Consider the following 21,323-nt stretch of genomic DNA (forward strand, 5'->3'; position numbering starts at 1 on the left):
TTATTCCAGAAAGGACTCTTCAGATTGAAACCACCTCCCAAACTAAAAACAAACAAACAAAATCCCCAAAGGAAGGGTCGCTTGGATTCCAACTCACTATTTTGAAATGTTATCTGTGTGACTACCAAGGAGTCACTTAAAGTTTAAAACAGTGATGGTGGGGAGGAGGGATTTTAGGTAGGGGCTAAAGTTTTTACAACTATTCATTCTGGAATTTTAAGTATCTCTCTCTAATGAAAAAAGTTCCATGCTCAAGCTCATGCTCCTACTTTCAAGCATTTGTTTCCTTTATTCTCTGGAAAGTGACACGGTCCATAGTTCCAGCATGATTCCGAAAATCTCATGATGTGTGTCTTTTTCTTCTAACCTGGGTCTTTTACATTTTCCCTGCACTCCTCACTTAGGGGAGTCCCCCGATCTCTTCCTCTAGAATTATAGTCCTGTCATCTTGCAATTCAGCATGACACATCATGAAATTGGACCCCTAATGTCTGTCTTTATATTCAATATCCAATATCTCCAAAGTGTTATTTGGGGTAAATGGTATGGTGTTTATATGATTGCCGTATTAAGGTGAAGTGGAGGCTTTTTCATCCCACTCTGTAAAGTCAAAAACAGTTATCCTAGGTGCCCTACTCCCTGTTCCTCAAACCATTAACAATGGAGCACACAGGAGTCCCCAGGTGTCCCTCTATGGAAAGGACCCTAACCTATGTGAAATTGCAAATAAATGTCCATGGACAGTAATGAACAGCCTTCCTGAGGTCTTGGAGAGACGAGTGTGGAAGGAAACCCCAGGAAGAAATATGTGGTAAGGCCACATTTCTTAGATACGGGTCTGAGTCTCTTCTCTAGAAAAAGTGTCTCTTTATTTCCTGCCCCACCCAACAACCACAGGCCCAACCCCATTCAGCCACAAGAGGCATTTATAACCGTTTTTCTTTATTCTACTTAGTGGGGCACCCAGAAGCTTCCCTGGGGGAAATGCTTGTTCAAATAGAGAACACGCAGAAGATGGACTTCACCAGCCTCCTCTGGCTGCTGAGCCCGTACTCTCTCTTTGGCTCAGGCTAGGCCTCTTCTTCTCCTGGGACTTAACGTGGCTCAGGTCCCTGAGTCGGCCAAGCCCTCCCAGAGGAGACCTGCCCAGCTGCCACCACCACCATTACTGGTTGGCTTCCCGGTACTGGTGCAGCAGGTCACTGACATCTGTACTTTCTACTTTTACCCAACCATCTTCCTTCATGTGGTACACTGTAGACAAATGAGAAAAGAACTCAGAGTCACCCTTCAGCTCAGCAAGTTCCTGTCGCTGATGTTACGTTGAAGGCAGCAACAAGACGCATGCGCAGGCTTCAAACCATATGACTGGGCCTTTAATGCCCTTCGTCTGACTCTGAAAATTTCCTTCCTACCACTCTCCCTCCTTTGAGTCTTTCAATCTTTTTTTTTTCTTTTGAGACAGAGTCTCGCTCTGTGGCCCAGACTGGAGTGCAATGGCATGATCTTGGCTCACTGCCAAGTTCTACCTCCCAGGTTCAAGGGATTCTCCTGCCTCAGCCTCCCAAATAGCTGGGACTACAGGCACTCGTCACCATGTCCGGCTAATTTTTGTATTTTTAGTAGAGATGGGGTTTCACCTTGGCCAGGCTGGTTTCTCAATCTTAAATCACCCCCCAACCGCCCGCTGATTCCTCCCAGACATGATGGTGGGAGCAGTGGTCTCTTACTATTGACAACGCCTCCAGAATAGCTGTCTCTGTGAGTGGCATGAGCAATCGCCCTGCGGCCAAGGTCATAGGCCTCTTCAGGGCTAAGATTAGGCCGATAGCCACTGTCCATGACCCCGTAGGCATAAGTGTTCCCACTACCAGTGGAGAACATATTTCCTGAGAGCCGAGTCCCATGGTCATCCACGTAGTAGAGTCCAGGACCCTGTAAGATGAAAGATTTCAGGCTGAAATTGGAGAGGAAGATGTTGGTAATATGGAGGTTCAAATGTGAGTCATAAAAAGTGGACAAAAGGATTAATATTACCACAAGAACACTGGAATTAGGAAATCACTCTGGTAAAGTCATAGAACTTTAGAAATAAAAAAGAAAAACTTGAAATCAACTATTTAACAAAAGGGACAAGCTTACAAAACACACGCAATGATTAATATCTGGGTCAATAAATAGTCCATGGATATACTGGAACAGTTCTATAATCAAGCACTCCATATGCCATGCATCTTGTCAGGGAGGGAGTAGGAGCATATGATGGGAAACACATATGTCATCCATGGGGGACATGGTGGGGGAACATGGAGAACCCACCTTCTTATCCCAGCCGCAGATCATACTGCCCATAGAGAGGCCCATGCCCCGATACTGGCACATCATGTTGGACAGCAGCTTGGAGGCTGCCGACACTGAAATACGATCTCCATTTCTCAGATAGTACAGCCTGGGTGAGGACAAAGTGGAGTGAGGGAAGGGAGGTTAGCTCTTTCCAACTTGATGAGACAGGAAATGATTGAAGAGATAAGCATTGGAAAGGAATTATTTTGTAGGATCTAAAGATGAGAGAAAGAGTTGGAATTTAAAGTATCTGAAACATACAAAGGCAGCCTAGTAAATGATACTATCCCACCAGGGTGGCTGTGTCAGTGCTAAATAACTGACATATTATCTGGCTTATGTGTGGAGCACAGGCTGAGATTTGGGAGAAGGTTCTTATCACCAAAAAGCTGTTTTGTGAAATATGCTATTAGCACTAAGATGGACCACATAGGACAAGAGTAAGGAGCAATGATCTGAGAGATCCAGGGATTAACCACTAGACTAAGAAAGGAAGATGAGAGGCCTCACTTACCTGCATTCCTTGGCCAGCAGGCGCTCCCAATACTGACAGTCTGCTGCACAGCCAGACATGGTGCCAAGCAGGTAAGGGTTAATCTCAATCACCTTGTTCACCCGTAAGGTATCTGGAAGAAGATGGAGTTTTGGGAGAGAAGGGATGACCCCACAGATCCCCCAGTGTGTCCTAAATCAATATCCACTTCCACTTTGCTGCAGAGTTGGCCTCCTGTAGAAAGGAGAGCCCAGCTCCCCAGATTCTGGAGCCTGCTGGAGTGTATAGACTCACCAATGTAGGACCCAGCTGAGGCCCGAGAATCCACTGCTACAATCACTCCATGCTGGAACTTGAAGGCAAGCGTGGTGGTGCCATGGGCCATCTCAATCTGAACGTTCCTTTCTCCATCCCCACCCAGAGACTGGAAGAATTCTGTGGGCTGATAAGAGAAAAGAGGTAGAGAAAGGCAATGAAACATTCTGTAGAAAGAGGCTCCAGGAAAAGGTTTTAGAGAGTATGAGGGTGAGGAGATATGCAGAAATTATCTAACCATCAATAAGTGAAACAGTTAATAACCAATCTCTAGAAGGAAATGACTTGGGAGAAGGAAAAGAAGAGGCATGCTGTATCAACCTTTTCCATTCTCCAGCACAATAGAAATGAAAGCAAGCACATGTTACCATTACGAAAAAACTTTGAGAGTGACTTAAAGTGTTTCTTCCATGCATAAACCATTGGACCCTCACAAAACACCGTTTAGTAACAGTATCCTCATTTTACAGAAGAGAGGCTTGGGACCTAGACTAAGTGACTTGTTCTAAGTCGAGCAACAGTGAGTTGCTGAGACGAGGCCAGCAGGCAAAGTTCATAGGTTTCCCAAGACACCACACAGCTCCTATATCATGTGATAACCCCATGAAAAAGGCCACACGATTTGTGTGTGGACAAGGGAAGGAAAGCCATCTTGTCTTCCTTTGGGAGCCCCCACCTCACCTGTAACTCTTTGTCCTAACCTGAACTTCCTCCTCTCAGGCCCCATCCCCACGTGGCCTCTTCTTTGGGTCTGGCCCTCTCCAGGACTGAAGGCTGCCCCCCACCCTGTCCCCCGCGCTCCCGCTCTCGCCTCCTCCTCTCAGGCGACCCTTCACTCCTCAGCACCCGCCTTCCCTCATCCCTGAGGGTTCCGCCTACAGCCCCGACCTGCATTCCCCGGGGTAAGGCGAGCTCTGGAGATCGCATAGAGAAACTGTAGTGTCCTGGGTCCGAGCGATGCCCGCTTCCCGCAACCGGGAGAGCCCATTCCGGCCGCTGCCCTCGGGGGGCTCCGCATACATCCAGTAGCGCCATGACCGCCCAGCACCCGGAGATCTGTCGGTTCTCGGAGAAGGAAGTGAAAGCGAAAGCCACAGATCGAAGGGGAGGGAACCAGAATCTTTTCCACATCCCCCTGCCTTTTCCGAGAAAAGGACAGTTAGTGCCTGGACCAGGACTATCATATTGGGGACCGTCTTCTCTGCTCTCCCTTTATGGGGGTCGGGAGAACGATGGGTCAAGTGTTGTCCGAAGAAAGCGAGAAAGCGACGGGCGCCTTCAAAAGCCCCCTTGGCGATGGGTTACAGTAAGAGATACCTCCAGGCCTGGGCATCTGCTGGGAACAGGGGTGGATAGGGTCGTGTCATCTAAAGGCACAGCCTCAACCAGAAGACTGAAAGTCAGCCAAGAGCTGGGAGTAGTTTCACGCGAGGTGGGGATTCCTACGAGCATCACTTTACAAAACCAGGAGGGACGGCAGTGAGAGGGGGCAGAGTCTTGGGAACAGGTCCTGGGGCGACTGCAACAGAATGTAACCGCCGCGTGTAGGGGAAGGGGGCGCCAGGGAGAGGGCGCAGTCTCTGAATCTTTCCAAGGCATCCATCCTAGGGCCCCTCCCGGTTCAACGGTCTCCTACCCTGTAATCACCCACAAGAGCGTGCCCTTTCTGCCCGCCCTTCCTAGCATTGCTCCTTGCTTGGCGGAGCGCTGCGGAGTTCCACGCCTCTAAACCCCGCCTCTCCTTGCAACATGTGTTGGCCTCATCTACCCAGCAACTGTCGACGTCACATTCTCCTGAATGGGAGATATTTACTAGACAATCCCGCCTACTGTTCTGAGGTTTCCCCTCCAGGTGCCGCTTCGCAGCCAGGCTAACCAGGAAGGACCGAAACGGGCGAGGTGGTGAGTTGTGAGGCGCGCCCAGTCCCTCCGTTCCCGCCTGGCACTTGCTCTGGCCGCGCCCGCCCCATCTGCCACCTTGGAGAGGCCACAGCTCTGAGCTGCGGCCACTGGTGCCTTGGTGGGCCCTGTAGCGGGGGTCTTGCTCATTCTTGGGGGTAGGCGTAAGGGGATGGGGGAAGTGGAAGGGACCTCATAGGAATTAAAAAGCTTAAGGGAAAAGATGATGCGCTTAGGGGGTAAAACATTGAGGATGATAAAAGACGAGACACCCCGCGCTGAAAAGTGCGCTGCACTTTGGTGTGCCGGAAACATAAGAAACCACGGTACAAAACACCAATTTTATTATAAATATCAAGAACCTACAGGGTGTTTATGGGCCAGCATACGCCTTCAGTCCTATTGACAATAGCTGATCATCTTTCTGTACATTCTGAACATTTCTCAGTTTTCAGAGTGCTGGCCACACCAAAGCATCAACCCTGGCTCTAAACCCAGTTACACTAAGGAATTACAAATCCTGTGTTTGTCCTCCAGGAAGTCTGCATTATCACGAGGAGCTTGGAAAGGAGGTAACACACTCAAGGCAAATTTCAAGTAACTCCTCCTAGAGGCAGCTGCCTACTCTGCAGCTGTGGTTCTCCACCACAGAGAGAAGAAAAGGGAGGGAGATGGAGTGCGCAGGTCTGAGAAGGCTTTCATTCTGGAGCATCTGCAGGAGCCTGTACCATGGCCCAGTAGCACCCCTTTTTCTCCATGAGCTGCTGGTGGGTTCCCCCCTCCCGGATAGCGCCTCCTTCCAGAAAGAGGATGTGGTCAGCCTGCTCCACCAGGCTGAGGTGCTGGGTGATTAGAAGCACTGAGCGAGAGTACCGCTCAGGGCTTTCGTACAGGAGCTGCTCCACCTGAGGAAAGACATCAGACCGTCAGAGCTGGGAGCCCGGGGAGACACCTGTGTTTCCAGGGCTGGGACTGACCTCACAGGATCAGTGCTGACTCTGCCAACAACCCTAAGGACACCAAAGTTTCCCATTCTGAGTACTTCTCTGCAAACCCTTTGTTTCATTAAGAACTGTTTTAAATGAAGGGTGTGAAAGTGGGATAAAAGTGAGAGTCCTAGAGTGAAACACATGACAGAAGAATAAAGACTATTGAATAGTCCTCATCTCTACCCATGGCCTTGGAATTTTTATATTAGATTTTAAGGAAACATAACTTAGTAGTAAAGAGGTGAGCCTTCAAGTCAGGCAGACCCGAATCTGGGTCAAGGCTGCACCACTCAAAAGCTATATGACCTCTATATGAGCAGCTTATTCAATCTCTTTTAGCCTCCATTTTGTCATCTGTAGAATGATGATAAATGCCTAGCTCAGAAGGATTCCTAATGAATAAATGAGTGACATTGTGAGTAAAGAGACTAGCTTAATTAATATTAATATGATTAGGACGGGCTGGGCCCAGTGGCTCATGCCTATAATCCTAGCACTTTGGGAGGTCAAGATGGGAAGATCACTTGAGCCCAGGAGTTCAAGGCCAGCCTGGGCAACATAGTGGGACCCTGTCTGTACAAAAAAAAATTTTTAAATAATATTATGACGATGGTCTTTTCATTATGTTTTGCTTTAGAAATTCAGTCTACAGGACTGGGCTCGGTGGCTCACACCTATAACCCCAGCCCTTTAGGAGGCTGAGGTGGGCAGACTACCTGAGCTCAGGAATTCAAGGCCATGTACACACACACACATGCACACAGACACACTCATGCATGGGCAACATGGTGAAACCCTATCTCTACTAAAAGTACAAAAGTCAACCAGGCATAGTGGCATATGTCTGTAGTCCCAACTACTCGGGAGGCTGAGGGGAGAATCGCTTGAGCCCAGGAGGTTGAGGCTGCAGTGAGCCAAGATTGTGCCACTGCGCTCCAGCTTGGGCAACAGAGTGAGATATCGTCCAAAAAAAAAAAAAAAAACATGAAAGAAAGAAATTCAGTCTGTAGTTTGTGGATAGTCTCTTTTAACTGGTTCTAGGTGTCTTGTCTTTGCCTTGTCTTCTATCTCTACTCCTTGGGGAGGCATCCAATGGAACTGGATTTGGGAACTGAGAATTGCAAGGACTGGTTTGTATAATTATGATGTTAGTAAAACTAATGGAAGATACATAAAAGCAGCAAGATGGGGTGGGATATAGGCATTAAGAAGATGACTGCCTTACCCATAACTGGCTGTTTGCATCCAGGGCACTGGTGGCATCATCCAGGATAAGTACACATGGTTTCCGGATCAATGCTCGGGCCAACGCCACTGCCTGTCGCTGACCCCCAGACAGCTGGCTTCCAGCCTCACCTACCTCTGCAGAGCAAAGGGCCAAGATGAGAACTATATAGCCATATGTGTGTGTGCATGTACACACACGCACATGCACACAGACACACTCATGCATTCACACACTCACACACACCAAGATCTGACAGTTGTAGCTGGATAGGGGAGATTCTGGGAGGGTGAACAGATCCTGAGGATGTCAGGATGAAGAAGCCATAGGAGCACAATCTTACAACTTCAAATTGATGTCCACGAGTCAGGAGGAACTGAAGGATAAAGGCAAGACTATTGGGGTTTCAGCAAAGGTAAAGATGGCTGGGTGGTGAGATGAGTGGAGAGAGTACCTGTGTCATAGCCCCGAGGGAGTCCAGAGATGAAACTATGGGCCCCAGACTTTACTGCAGCAGCTGTGATTTCCTCCATAGTTGGCTTCTGGGTCAGGCCATAGGCAATATTTTCTTGAAGACTTCTTCCAAATACCTGTGGCTCTTGTCCCACTGCAGCCACCTGAGATGAAATATGATGAAGAGTTATAGAACAAGGCACACGGGAGTATGGTTATCTGGAGATCGAAGACTCAAAATCTTTATTGAGAACATGTCACAAAATCATACTACCTCCCTCCTGATCACACCACCATCTCCACCCAAGGTCTCTTATCATTCCCTAACTCCCCTTTCAGAGTGCTCAGTAAGAACACTCTTCTTATTTGATGCTCCCTGCCTTCCTTCATGCCACCTTCTTGCATACCTGCTTGTGCAGGTAGCGGTGCTCATACTGGGGAAGTGGCTTCCCATCCAACAGCAGCTGTCCCCTGGTGGGCTGGTACAGATTCTGCAGCAGGGCAGCCACTGTGCTCTTCCCAGACCCATTGGGTCCCACCAGCGCCGTCACCTCGCCAGGGCGTAGGGTGAATGTCAGCCCCTAGAGGCCAGAGAAGCACATAATAAGAGGCTACCAAGGCCTCTAACGTTGAGAGTGTTATTGCCTTATTACAAAGCATGATGTCTTACCCCAGAAGAAAAACAGGGAAATATAGCAATTCCTACCCTCCCACATCCACAGATCTCTGTCTGGGTGATGCCTCCCCAAGGAGTAGTGATAGAAGATGTGGCAAAGACAAGGGCAGACACCCAGCACCACTATGCCACACACTTGATGTCAGATACCACCAGGAAATGGAAAAATCACATTCCAAATTACAAAGGAGAAGGAAAGAAGGAAGACCGAAGACACAGATTTTCCTGCAGCAATTCCTTGGAATGTGAGAGCACTCGCTTCAAAACCTCTTCTCCCATTCTCTTTGGAAGCCCAAACTGGGTTCTTGAGTTTGGGGAAGATTTATAGAACAAACGATGCTTACCATTACCTTTAAAGGGTTAGGAAGGATATATGCTTGGCAGGAAGCAGGCTGAAGGCAGGAAGAAAATGTAGGATGGCAGAATTATAGTTGGGGCCAGTGGAATACAGGGAGTGGTAGGTTGTACCTGTAGCACTAAGACATCTGGACGGTTTGGGTAGGCAAAGGAGACATCTTGGAACTGGACAAGGCCCTCCAAGTGTAAGGGAGTCAACAGACCACTGGGTGGGCAGCGAGGGGTGCGGTCCAGGTACTCAAATATTTTCTCTGAGGAGCCCACAGCCTTCTGTACTCTGGGGTAGACGGACAGCAGTACCTAGAGGGAGGTAAGAATAGTGACAGTGAGGTGGGAGACCTAGTCTGCTTGCCAGCATTATGTGAAGTGAGAAGGGTAAAGAGTGGAAAGAAATCACACAGATGGTGCTGGGCCAGAGGAAGGAATCACACTGGGGAGTGAAGGTGGAAGGACCTCACCTCCACAGCCACGGTGAACTGCATCTGGTAGAGAACAAATGTGACAAGGTTCCCACTGCTTACAGCCCCGCTGGTCACCAGCTGCCCACCGATGTAGAGGATTCCCACCTTCAGTAGCATGCCTGAAATCTATAGAGACCACAGAAAAAAAGGGACTGAGGTAGAGAAATCTGGAGGGGACACAAAGAACCACAGTCATTAACATAAAGGAAATATCAAGTCCCCTTCTCCCAAGTGACATCGGTAGGCTCAATAGGTAGACAGGAGAATGAACCAGAGACCCCATGGAGTCTGACTCAATGCACATCATGGAAGTCATGGTTATCTTCACCAACATCACCACTATCACCTTGTCTGGGGAGCATTTTACTCTTCGCAAGAGGCTTTCATCCATGTGATGTCAGCTAGTACATCAAGAGCCCTATAAAGAAGGTTGTATCACTCCATTATTGAAAAATGAGGAAACAGTCGGCCGGGCATGGTGGCTCACGCCGGTGATCCCAACACTTTTGGAGGCCAAAGCGGGTGGATCAGGAGATTGAGACCATCCTGGCTAACATGGTGAAACCTGATATTTCCAACCATTTCCCAGTAAAGGAGGAGTGGGAGCAGGGTCATAGGAATGGGAATGGAGTCATGGCATCTTAAGGACAAGGGACTGGGTATTCATCTTCAGGTGCTCACACTAGTGGTCCAGGAGTTGACTGCATAGGCCAGAGCCTCCTTCTGGTTGAGTGTCTTTATTTCTTGCAGCTTTTCCCTAAACTTCTGGGCTTCACCCTCCTCGTTGGCAAAGCTTCGAACTGTAGGCATGGCCGACAGAGCCTCAATGGCCACCTGGCTGGACTTTGCCAGAGATTCCTGCACCTGCACTGCCAGCAACTGTGGAGACATGGACAAGACATGTCACACGGGTTGGCAAACCATCAGGGACACTAACACCTGAGTTACCTATTTGGAAATTAAAGGTGAGAAGAGGCAGAGGAAAGGGAGAAAAGAGAAAGAGACACAGCTATGCCCCTTAGATACTAAAGAAATACAAGGAAGAGGAAAATGACTCAGAATGGGTTGGGGATCAAATTCTTAAAATTGTGGGTAGAAGCTAGAACACAAGACCCAGAGAGTATGAAGATTAATGTTGAGCAACCTGGGAACATGGACCAGAGGGACAGAGTGTTCCATGAAGATGGAGAATCAATAAGGGTGCCAGGAAAGTTGGACTGAAAGCAATGTGAGAGGAACTGAGTGTGCCAAGTCTGGGAGATGAGGGTTTGTGTAGAGCAGGCCAACTCCATGAACATACCTGGTACCATTTTCCCACCTTCTTGGGCAGAAGGAAAAGCAGAGGCAGGGTGACCAGGGTGACCATGGTGAGGGACACTGACCCCCAGAGCATGATCCCCAAGAGACATAGGCCTCGCACCAGGTACCACAGAAATAAGCTCAGATTCTCACTGAGAGCATCACTCAGGGTGGAAGTGTCTTCTGTTACCCGAGACGTGATGTTACCTGCAGGGTTGGGGAGAAAAGAGTGAGGTGAATCAGACATGTTCCAAGTGATGAGAGGAACTAACAATGAGCCAGGGTGCCAGGGTCAGGGCATCAACATGGGGTTCTAAAGAGGCTGCAGGAAACAATGTTAGGGTTCTGCAGAGGTCTGCAAATCTCAGTGCAGGGAGGGTAAGTGTTAAAGAGGAAAGACCTGACCTAAGACCTTCATTTTAATTATAAAGCCATTGATGCACACGTGAATTTCCATTTTCCTGAAAGCTTTCTGTTCCCTAAAGAACCTGTATGCTCCATGCTATACACACAGGCAGGAAGAGCTTAAACTGGTCACATAACAGAGATGGAGGAGGAGAGTGCTGCTAGAAAGCATGCCAAAGTCTGTGGAGCACTCACTGGGACTAAGGTTCTAACCCCAGGTGTGTCTCTAGCCATATGTAACTGTGCAGTTTCTAGTGCTGCTAGAAAGCATGCTGAAGTCTCTGGAGCACTCAAGAGACCAGGGTTCTAACCCCAAGTGTGTCTCCAGCCATATGCAACTGTGCAGTTTCGCATTTAGGGTCTTGGCCTCAGTTTCCTTCTCTGTCAGATGAGGCAGTTGGTCTCTATGAACTCAAAATTTCCAGGTTTGAAATTGTATGGTTTCTATCTAAGGACACATAGGAATAGATTTACGAGAAAATGCTAGATGAAAACTCTAGGTTTTTCTTAAGGCAAGGAGGACAATATTTTGCTCCTGAGGTATATCAAGAATGAGAAAGAACAATGTGTGTGGGGGGGGGGGTGAGAGAGAGAGAGAGGGTATATCAAGAATGAGAAAGAACAACGTGTGTGTGGGTGTGTGTGTGTGTGAGAGAGAGAGAGAGAGAGAGGGTATATCAAGAATGAGAAAGAACAATGTGTGTGGGGGGGAGTGTGTGTGAGAGAGAGAGAGAGAGACAGGGTATATCAAGAATGAGAAAGAACAATGTGTGTATGTGTGTGAGAGAGAGAGAGAGACACAGAGAGAGAGAAAGACAGAGAGAGAGAGAGAGCAGGGAGGGGGGAGATCAAGGCAGATGTATGAGGATATAAACAGTACATGGTGTATAATGAGTTTCAGGAGAAACCTGTTTGGTTCTGTTGGAAAAACTCTGTCTCCTGGCGCAGGACAGCCCCAAACACCTCTCCCTGCAAGTGGCTGTGCACGTGGCCCATGGTGTTGTTATAGATCCCGTCACCCATGAACTCCAGCACTGCACTAGAAAGAACCCGGAAAGAAAAGGGGGTCAGGGTGTGTTCAGAGAACAGACTGAAGGTCCAGGTATCCCCATATAAGTGCATTTTGGACAGCAGCCCCAATTTCCAACTCCCTCATTTGCAGGGTGCCCCATTTTCAGCCCCCAGACCTGGCTATGGTGAGAATGGACATGAGAGTTAAGTTTCGAGTGAAGGCATCGGCTGAGCCATCTTGTAGAATCCAGTCAGTGATGCGGCCCGTAAAGAATGGAATGGCCATCTCCCCTGAAGAAAGAGAAGACAGGTCACGCACAAATATTAAGTCTAAGTAGGTCAGTTCCAGTCAGACTGGTCCCACCACGCCTCCTCCCCCTCACCATTATCCTGGAGGGCATCAGCAGAAAGGAAACACTGACGTCTCAATCCCGAACCGAAATAAGCTGCCCTGGAACTTACTACCCTGTGGTTGCTCTACCAGAACTTTCAGGATTTTATTAGGAAGGCTGGAGATCATGAAGTAGAAAAGCCTCCTGTTAGAGATGAGGATGCCCCGCCCTTTGGCCCCAGAGCAAAGGATTTCCCCGCCTCCGGCGTGGCCCAGAGAATCAAGACCCGGCCAGTAATCGAGCCTAGAACTTCTGGCCCCCGCCAGTCCAATGCCGTTTCTTCTACACTGACTTGGTGTTCCAAGACCCATGCTAGGATTCCTTCCCCTGCTCCACATTTCCCAGAACCCACGCTACTCTACCTCACTGACAATTACCTTTGATTCCTGTCCCGGTCCCCTTGTGTCCTCCCCTCTTGCCCTGCGTTCCCCTTACCAAGAGAGGAGAGGATCACCAGGACCAAAAACAGCGAGAGGCGGCGCATCTCCGAGCCCAGGCAGCCTAGAAGCCGACGCACAGGGTCTCCAGAGACGCCCTGACCGCCGGTCACCCAGAGGCTCCCGAGTTTGTGCCACAGGGCTGCTGCAGGCAGTGCCGCTGCATAACTGACGACGAAGGCGCTAGGGTGACTTCCCCAGTGCAGCAGCCTGGTGCTATCCGCGGCCCCTGGAGCTCCCCACGAGATCAACTCTCGGAACAAGGCAAGTCCTGGCAGGGCCAAGCCCAGTGCCGCAGCTAATGGCTCCAAAGCAGCCAGCCAGCCCTGGGCACCTGCGTTTTCGCTCTTGGAGCCAACTGTTGCCCTGAGGACCCCGCAGGCCCCCAGCCAGAGCACGGCCCAGCGGCTCAGGCCCACCGCCCAGACCCGGAGCAGCGGCAGCGCGGTGGGCACCAGCAGAGAGAATATGCGGGGCAGCGCGGTCCGGAGCAGCACCCAGTCGGTGAGAAGTAGCAGTACTGTCCCCAGCCATGCGAGAGAAGCTCCGGGAAGGCAGCGGCACCCGCGGGGAGCGGGGCAGCTGGAGCTAGCCATTGGCACCCCGACGCCGTTCAGGTCCCGGCCGGCCCTGGGACTCTCCGTGCTCCGGTGGGGCCTGAGACTCTGGGTACCGCGGAGTCCGCCCCTACTGGCGGCTGGAGGAGGGAGCGAGGGCGGAGCTCTCGAAAAGTCCCAGGAACAGTCTGATCCTGCGCTGGCGAGAAGCGCAGCCATTTAGGGGAAAGCGAAATCGAAAGCGGCCGCCTGCTCACTAGATACGCCTACTTCCAAAAGTGGCCTGCCCAGACTATTTTGGGAGCAAGCGTGGAAATCAGATCTGAGAATCTTGGGAGCAGCCCTGGTGCCCAATTTTCTCCGTCATGCACACCCTTCCCGCCTCTCCCTGCCTCCTGCCTTCCCACTAGCACCAGTTTTCCCACCCCAGCCTCAGGGCGGGGCTGTCTCGTCACTTGTCTCCGTGCAGATCTGCCCTACACAGGTTAGCGCCGCGTGCAAAGCCTCTGCGGAGCGCGCAAAGGCGCACAGCAGCACCCAGGCGCCTCCTGGCGGCGCCGCGAAGGGGCGGGGCTGTTGGCTGCGCGCTGCGCGCTGTCCCAGGTCCGAAACCAGTGCCCCAGGCGGCGAGGAGAGCGGCGCCTGGCAGGGATGCTGCGGGCGGGAGCACCAACCGGGGACTTACCCCGGGCAGGAGAAGTCCACACCGGGGTAATGGGTCTGGGCTTGAGGGTTGGCACAGGGGTGGAGGAGGTGTAGCGGCCAGGGGACCCTGGAAGCGCGGAGAAGTGAATGCAGAGACCAACCGGAACGTAGGGAGGTAGCCTCTAGCAGCCAGCGCTTGCAACCCGCAGTCACATAGGGTATTTCTTTTCTGGGGTGGGAGGGGTCGTCTAGCGTGTCCGTGAAGGGACCAGGCACTCGAGGCTGGTGGAAAAGGGGGTACTTTGACTCCTAGCTGGAAGCGTCAAGGGGAAGCTACTCTAAAGCGCTTTCGCTTTCACTCTGGTCCCAGACAGTGGGGGCTGGTTAAATCAAGAAAGGGGGTTGGGGATAGTGCAAAGAGATGAGGAAATGGTTCCCTGGGTGAAGTAGAACAGCACTTGGGAGAAGGAAATATAGGCACTTATTGAGAAGGACCAACTCATCACACAGACTTTTGATAAACTTGCCACTGGGTAACTCTTAGCCCAAGCACTGATAATGGGGGTTCTGCGTTAACCAGTGATGCCCTTCCCTAGCTTGACCCAGAAAGGCTCCTCCTTGGCCCAGATGCTGCCTTGCTCCCTTCCCTGTGTCTTCCCTGCCCACTCCCTTGTGCCCACTGGGGTGACTTTGCTTAGGATGGGCGCCTGGGGCAGATGGCAGCCCCAAGACTGGCTGGCTGGCTTCTGCTCTGGACTACTGCCACCACTTGTGGCTTGGGGGCAGCTTTGTTGGGGGCAGCTTTGTTACAGAGGAATAGCCTCTAACTTGAAGTTAACCCTATTCTTTGACCCTCTATTCATGGTAAGTCGGTCCCTCGGAAAGCATACTTAGAGGAGCGTCCTTTGGGGCCAGAGTAATTTACAGCCTGGTAAGAAAGGCACAGTGAAACCACTTATAATCTGGGAAATCTCCCCTCACTGCCAAATGAGCAGTGGCAAGTGGGAAGTAGAAGTGGAAACAAGGGATAAGAGTTAGACCTGAATTTTAGTCCCAGGTCTACTATTAATTCTGTGTAACTCTGCATAAGTCGTTTGCATTTTCTGTGACTTGGTTTCCTCATTTGAACCGAGGATCTTTAAGACTCCTTCCAACTCAACAGCAGGAAAAATGTAGCTTTATCTCCCCTCACTTTTTCTTGATTCTTTTCTTGACCTGGAAAAGTCAACTTAAACTTCTCAGTCAAATCCTCTCTTGGTACAAATTTACCCCCCTGGCTGCTGAGATATTTATTTACCTCTTGATCAGAAATTCCATAACTGGAACTTTTATTTTAAACCATCTACATGTTCCTTGCTGCTTCTCTCCTGCCTCGCCCCTGGCCATGCTAACCACTGCCCTCCTCGATTTTTTCCAATGTTCAATAAATTGAAAGAACTCACTTCTGATGAAATGGGGTTGAGAGTGGAGGATTGTGAACAAAACAAAAAAAGAAAAAGAAAAGAAAAGGCTGACCTTGTTTCCCGAAATCATAGTCAAATGCTCTGTGTTGGGTCTACACCACATCTGCACATACTAGGAGCCTTTCCCGTGGAGATAATTTTCACTTGTGGAGCTGCTTCACTTCTACCTGTAGGAACCTCATCTCCACCTCTCTCTTTACAGTGGAGAGGATTCCACTAGGCAAGTTGGAACTCAGGGCCACAGTTCTTTCTGTGTTGTATCACAGCTGGGCTGTGGCATTCCCCTGCAGCCAGATGAAGCAATAGAGAAAGTGGAAAGATGAAGGGAAGAAAGCCTGTACTGACAGTCAGCTCTGGCCTGTTACTGTGTGATCTTTGAGCCAGTCAACTTCGCCTCTCTGGGAATATTTTTTCTTCTCTAACATGAGGGCATCAAGGCTCTTCCTGCCCTGATATTCCATATTCTGTGTCTCTGCAGACCACCATCATGGCAGTGGAGTTTGACGGGGGCGTTGTGGTGGGTTCTGATTCCCGAGTGTCTGCAGGGTGAGTAAAAGTGAAGATGTATGCATTTGGAAAGAAGCTAATGGCCTCAAATACACATTTTTCTTACCCATTCATGAAAAGACTGGCAAACTGGAGCTTTGGAGGAATGGAGTTGACCTTCCCAAAAAGCCACTATGATAAGCTATTTGGTGGGCGCTTGGGTCTCTGAATTTGTGGAGGAGGATCTGGGGTCTGAATGCATATGTGACCTGTCCCAGTAGTGTACAGGGATGAGTGTAAAGGAATAGGGTCTGAGTGGGGGACAGGAGATAGATTTTTGAGGAACTTCTTTCCATCTGTGTTTAGAGATCAAAAAGATGATTCTGTCAAGCAGATATCTGGTTTCTCATTTACCATATATTGAACTATGTTGTCTCTTCTCCCTCTCCTAACCAATTTCCTCGCATGCAAAATGAGTATATAGGGTTAGGTCAATATTACTTACATTATGTTCCATAGAACATAGTTACGTTTATGTTAATAGCATAGATTGTTAATAGCAAGAAAAAATTGATGAGGCATATTTTTCTCACCTTAGCATTTTTTGCTTTGTTATACAATCTAAGCCTGAAAAATAAACCTAATTTTGATTAACATCTGCAGTGATTAATAATATCTGAGATGATTATTTGCCTCCTGCTTTAATCCAAGCATTAAACTTCATACTAGTCTCTTGTCAAATAAGTTTGAGAGACATTGAATGATCACCTTCAAAAATTCCTGAGTTCTGGTTGGGTGCAGTGCCTCACATCTATAATCTCAGCACTTTGGGATGCCGAGGTGGGCAGATATTTGAGGTCAGGAGTTCGAGATCAGCCTGGCCAACATGTTGAGACCTTGTCTGTAATGAAAATACAAAAATTAGCCAGGCTTGGTGGTGGATGCCTGTAATCCCAGCTACTCGGGAGGCTGAGGCAGGAGAATCACTTGAACCTGGGAGGCAAAGTGTGCAGTGAGCCCAATATTGCGCCACTGCACTCCAGCCTGGGTGACAGAGTGAGACTCTGTCTCAAAAAAAAAAAAAAGAAAGAAAAAATTCCTGAGTTTTAACTTGGTGACTGTTGACTCCCTCCTAACAGTGAGGCGGTGGTGAACCGAGTGTTTGACAAGCTGTCCCCACTGCACCAGCGCATCTACTGTGCACTCTCTGGTTCAGCTGCCGATGCCCAAGCCGTGGCCGACATGGCTGCCTACCAGCTGGAGCTCCATGGGTATGAAGCTCTGGAGTTCTGACTCCCCACCCACTAGAGCTCCCCCAACTTGCATGAATCCCTGTACAGTGTGCTGTTCCAGGAGCCGGACACTAGGAAATGAAAGATTCTTGTTTTGGCTCCTGCTGGCACTTGAATCTGCCAGTTTCTGCATCTGTAAAGTGGAGACAATATAGTACCTTATGAGACGGTTATTTGGAGAACCACGTTATATATGCGAACACAGTTTAAAAGCTGTAAATCACTATCCTAATATAAATAATCAGGAAGAAGGTGATACTGTGACCCACCCTAATATCAGGCAGTTACCATATGAGAAATCAAGGTTGTTGGGATGGAAGTAACCTTATCTGCTTTTCCCCATAAGGGCAGGGCCCTTGCAGCCAAAAGAAAGTTATGTGGGTGGGGCTCAGCAAAAGAGAGTGAGCAGTTGAAGGGTTCTTACCAGTTGGTGGTGTGGGACTCTGGTTCCCCTGTACATGTGGGAGGGAGGCTGCAGTTTGAGCTATTGCAGCTATAGTTTTCAGGGTTCATTTAGCAGGGATGATGGTAATAGTATAGGAGAGTGAGACTTAAAATTCTATCAACCTTTATTCCTAATATTTCCTTCAGGATAGAACTGGAGGAACCTCCACTTGTTCTGGCTGCTGCAAATGTAGTGAGAAATATCACCTACAAATATCGAGAGGACTTGTCTGCACATCTCATGGTAGCCGGCTGGGACCAACGTGAAGGGGGTCAGGTGAGTTTCTCCCAAAGCGCTCTCTCCTCTGGGCTTCCCCACTCTCCTGTAGAGGGAGATGGAAGTCCTATGTCATTCTAGCAATGAGTTCCAAGGACACTACCTCTGAAAGTATAGTACATTTGGGATATGAGATACCAGGGCTTCATTGCAGGGTGCAGAGACCACTTAATGTCTCAGTGGGAAGGAAGGGCTTGATGATTCTTTAACCGGAGGATCCCTCTCCCAGGTATATGGAACCCTGGGAGGAATGCTGACTCGACAGCCTTTTGCCATTGGTGGCTCCGGCAGCACCTATATCTATGGTTATGTGGATGCAGCGTATAAGCCAGGCATGTCTCCAGAGGAGTGCAGGCGCTTCACCACAGACGGTAACCAGCCAAGTGGAAGGGTACCTGGGGAGGGCTTTTAAACATGGGAAGGAAGTAGATTATGAGAAACAGGAAGAGAGATACAGGGGTGACCGTTTAAATTAATGCCCAAACTAGTACATTTTTAAAAGTGAAAAGGGGCAGGACAAATGCAAAGCTCAATGGGGCTCTTGGGCAATACGGATAAACCAGGGCTGTTCTGAGTAAGTCAAATGAGGATACACAGTCACTGTAAGAACCAGTGCTGTGCTAAGCACAATGGCTCACATCTGTAATGCCAATACTTTGGGAGGCTAAGGCAGGAGGATTACTTGAGCCCAGGAGTTTGAGGCCAGCCTAGGCAAGATGGTGAAACCTTGTCTCTACAAAAAACAATACAAAAATACAAAAAAAAAAAAAATGAGCTGGGCATAGTGGTGCACACTTGTAGTCCCAGCTACTCAGGAGGCTGAGGTGGAAAGATCATCTGAGCTGGGGAGATCAAGGCTGTGGTGAGCGGTGATTGCACCACTGCACTCCAGCCTAGGTGACAGAGTGAGACCCTGTCTGGAAAAAAAAAGAACCAGTGGTGTGCTGAGGTGTGCTGAGGCTGGCTTGGGACCACTCATGAGAGTTGATTGTTAAATAGTCAAGGATTTGTGAGCTGCTCGTTAAGCTATTTGTAACTTGCAGTTGATCATAGCGGGAGCATTTACATCATGGACATCAGCAGACGCCACATATAGAAGGCTTCTTTTAAAAAAACTGACTTACCAGCACACCACTAAATATGCCTTTCTGGAAGATGAGTTTTGAGGTGAAAGCAGTAGTAGGCATATGGATGGAGGGGGAATAAAAATATTTTTGAAGCTAAGCCATTCTCTCTCTCCCTCTCTCCAACTTGAAACCCTCTGCAGCTATTGCTCTGGCCATGAGCCGGGATGGCTCAAGCGGGGGTGTCGTCTACCTGGTCACTATTACAGCTGCTGGTGTGGACCATCGAGTCATCTTGGGCAACGAGCTGCCAAAATTCTATGATGAGTGAACCTTCCCCAGACTTCTCTTTCTTATTTTGTAATAAACTCTCTAAGACCAAAACCTGGTATGGTCGTTGGGAAATGAGTGCTCAGGGAGACGGAGCTTAGGGGAGGGGGCTGCTTCCCTCCTAGATGTCAGCATACACTCTTTCTTCTTTTGTCGCAGGTCTAAAACATCTTTCCTAGAGAAAACAAAAGGGACTAAACTAGAAGTATAAAGAGCCCTTTGCATGACAGGTCATCACGTACTGAATGATTCTGAAGTAGTACAAACAATAAAAATTCTTTTTTTTTTTTTTTTTTTTTGAGACGGAGTCTCGCTCTGTCACCCAGGCTGGAGTGCTGTGGCCGGATCTCAGCTCACTGCAAGCTCCGCCTCCCGGGTTCACGCCATTCTCCTGCCTCAGCCTCCCAAGTAGCTGGGACTACAGGCGCCGCCACGTCGCCCGGCTTAAAAATTCTTATTCTTGTGCCCAAGGGATAAGGATGCAAGTGAGGTGGTGGGAATCTTTCCTTTAAGGCTAAGACTGACAGATAGGCAAGACACCTGCACACATGAGAATTGGCTAAGTCTATCAGCAAACCCACACGTAAAAGAATTCCTTTCATAATGCATTCATTCACATTAAAGAGCAATACATGAAAAATGCTCAAATATTTTGGGGCACTTGTGAATTTCCAAGAATAGTGACAATAACCAAAAGAAGCTACATTTAGGGCATTGGCTAAATGTTTTATAAATTTTATCTCTTAAAATTCAAACCAGAAAACCCCCTGTAATCCCTCCACTTTGGGAGGTCAAGGCAGGAGGATTGCTTGAGCCCAGGAGTTTGTGACCAGCCTGGGCAACATAGTGAGAACCCGTCTCTACAAAAAATATTAAAAATTAGTCGGATGTGGTGGTGCACGCCTGTAGTCCCAGCTGCTTAGGAGGCTGAGTGGGAGAATCGCTTAGGCCTGGGAGTTTGAGGCTACAGTGAGTTGTGATTGTGCCACTGCACTCTAGCCTGGGTGACAGAGAAAGATCCTATGTCAAAAACAAACAAACAAACAAACAACAAACAAACAAACAAAAACACCCAACCCTATATAGGTATTATTTATTCTATAGGACACATAGAGGTTTAAAAGGACTAAATCACTTGACCAAGGTCACAAAATAAGTTCTGAGGCTGGGACCTGGGATTTAGTTTCATTATATGCCCTTCCTCTACCACTCCCTAAAACTTCCCATTCCCTCAATCCCCATATATCATCTTGAAATCTGCAACAAATAGCCCCATACATTGGTTGGCACTTATGAAACTGTTACCAGATGCCTGAGTAACTGTATTAAAACCAATTGAATTCTGCTTCTATCTTTGCCCTGCACTTCCTGAGTGACGGGAGTGAACTCTCATGTCCTTTTCTGTCAAAAGATGGTGCTGAATGATTTCTAAGGTAGTTTGCAGTTCCAACATTCAATGCCATTTTGCTAACAAGTGGGCAGTCAACAGGCATATTCAACAGAAATACTAGTAGGATCTCAGGCTAAACATACAAATTCAAAATACTCCAAAACAGTCACATCCCCCTGGAGTGTAAAGAAAAAATCTAAAATTACAAATGCCTGGAGTTGTTTCTAGCCATGATATTTAACTTATTTGAGATTTTAAAACACTAGTTTAATAGCCCATTTTTATCACTGATCACAGGTAGAAATTCTGGGCAGTATACAAAAAGCAAGTACTCAAGGACTCCAAAAAGTAAACAAAAGCAGGTGGATTGTGAAGAGGGTCAAAACTTGGAGGGGGGCCCCTCCTGGGGAGTGGGTTTTCAATGTTTTCCCCTCTTTTCTCCCAGTTCTGCCCTGACATCAGGCCTCAGGTGCAGAGCTGCACTACGTGGTAGCACAAGCCCTGAGTCAATAAGAGAAATACCAGCTTTCTGGCCAGAGGAACCAAGAAAAAGGGCCCCTGCGGGCGGGGATGTGTAGGGGAATCTCCAAACTGAGACTGCAGGAGGAAATTCCCTAATT

At 48.7% G+C, this 21,323-nt stretch overlaps 4 protein-coding genes across 8 annotated transcripts; 2 read left to right on the forward strand and 2 right to left on the reverse strand.

Moving 5' to 3' along the window:
- Nucleotides 1–924: 924 nt before the first annotated feature.
- On the reverse strand, nucleotides 925–4,239 carry PSMB8 (proteasome 20S subunit beta 8). The gene is made up of 6 exons (XM_010368736.2): nucleotides 4,040–4,239; nucleotides 3,131–3,278; nucleotides 2,858–2,969; nucleotides 2,320–2,449; nucleotides 1,731–1,935; nucleotides 925–1,254 (listed from the first exon to the last, which is right to left on the reverse strand). The coding sequence occupies exons 1-6, from the start codon at nucleotides 4,184–4,186 to the stop codon at nucleotides 1,166–1,168; spliced, it is 831 nt and encodes a 276-aa protein (XP_010367038.2). The 5' UTR covers nucleotides 4,187–4,239; the 3' UTR covers nucleotides 925–1,165.
- LOC104666625 lies at nucleotides 4,158–6,646 on the forward strand. Of its 5 annotated transcripts, none has more exons than XR_004056804.1 (3): nucleotides 4,305–4,457; nucleotides 4,835–5,053; nucleotides 5,588–6,646. XR_004056804.1 is itself a non-coding variant. In XM_030928714.1 (2 exons), exons 1-2 carry the CDS (start codon nucleotides 4,185–4,187, stop codon nucleotides 5,624–5,626), a joined length of 312 nt encoding a protein of 103 aa, XP_030784574.1. In that variant the 5' UTR covers nucleotides 4,158–4,184; the 3' UTR covers nucleotides 5,627–6,646. The 5 variants fall into 5 exon arrangements, 1 of the variants encoding a protein (XP_030784574.1); XR_004056805.1 differs by lacking the exon at nucleotides 4,305–4,457 and adding an exon at nucleotides 4,464–4,583; XM_030928714.1 differs by lacking the exon at nucleotides 4,835–5,053 and having other exon boundaries at nucleotides 4,158–4,457.
- Nucleotides 5,378–13,531, reverse strand: TAP1 (transporter 1, ATP binding cassette subfamily B member). Its single transcript, XM_010368735.2, has 11 exons — nucleotides 12,754–13,531; nucleotides 12,103–12,217; nucleotides 11,824–11,954; nucleotides 10,512–10,717; nucleotides 9,893–10,090; nucleotides 9,209–9,337; nucleotides 8,862–9,050; nucleotides 8,125–8,298; nucleotides 7,719–7,881; nucleotides 7,265–7,401; nucleotides 5,378–5,955 (listed from the first exon to the last, which is right to left on the reverse strand). Exons 1-11 carry the CDS (start codon nucleotides 13,529–13,531, stop codon nucleotides 5,749–5,751), a joined length of 2,427 nt encoding a protein of 808 aa, XP_010367037.2. The 3' UTR covers nucleotides 5,378–5,748.
- Nucleotides 13,532–13,842: 311 nt separating this feature from the next.
- Nucleotides 13,843–19,372, forward strand: PSMB9 (proteasome 20S subunit beta 9). The gene is made up of 6 exons (XM_010368733.2): nucleotides 13,843–14,023; nucleotides 15,899–15,966; nucleotides 17,046–17,177; nucleotides 17,790–17,919; nucleotides 18,149–18,290; nucleotides 19,187–19,372. The coding sequence occupies exons 1-6, from the start codon at nucleotides 13,964–13,966 to the stop codon at nucleotides 19,312–19,314; spliced, it is 660 nt and encodes a 219-aa protein (XP_010367035.1). The 5' UTR covers nucleotides 13,843–13,963; the 3' UTR covers nucleotides 19,315–19,372.
- Nucleotides 19,373–21,323: the final 1,951 nt, after the last annotated feature.

The sequence above is a fragment of the Rhinopithecus roxellana genome, chromosome 4 (genome assembly GCF_007565055.1).
Source record: "Rhinopithecus roxellana isolate Shanxi Qingling chromosome 4, ASM756505v1, whole genome shotgun sequence".
Taxonomy (NCBI): domain Eukaryota; kingdom Metazoa; phylum Chordata; class Mammalia; order Primates; family Cercopithecidae; genus Rhinopithecus; species Rhinopithecus roxellana.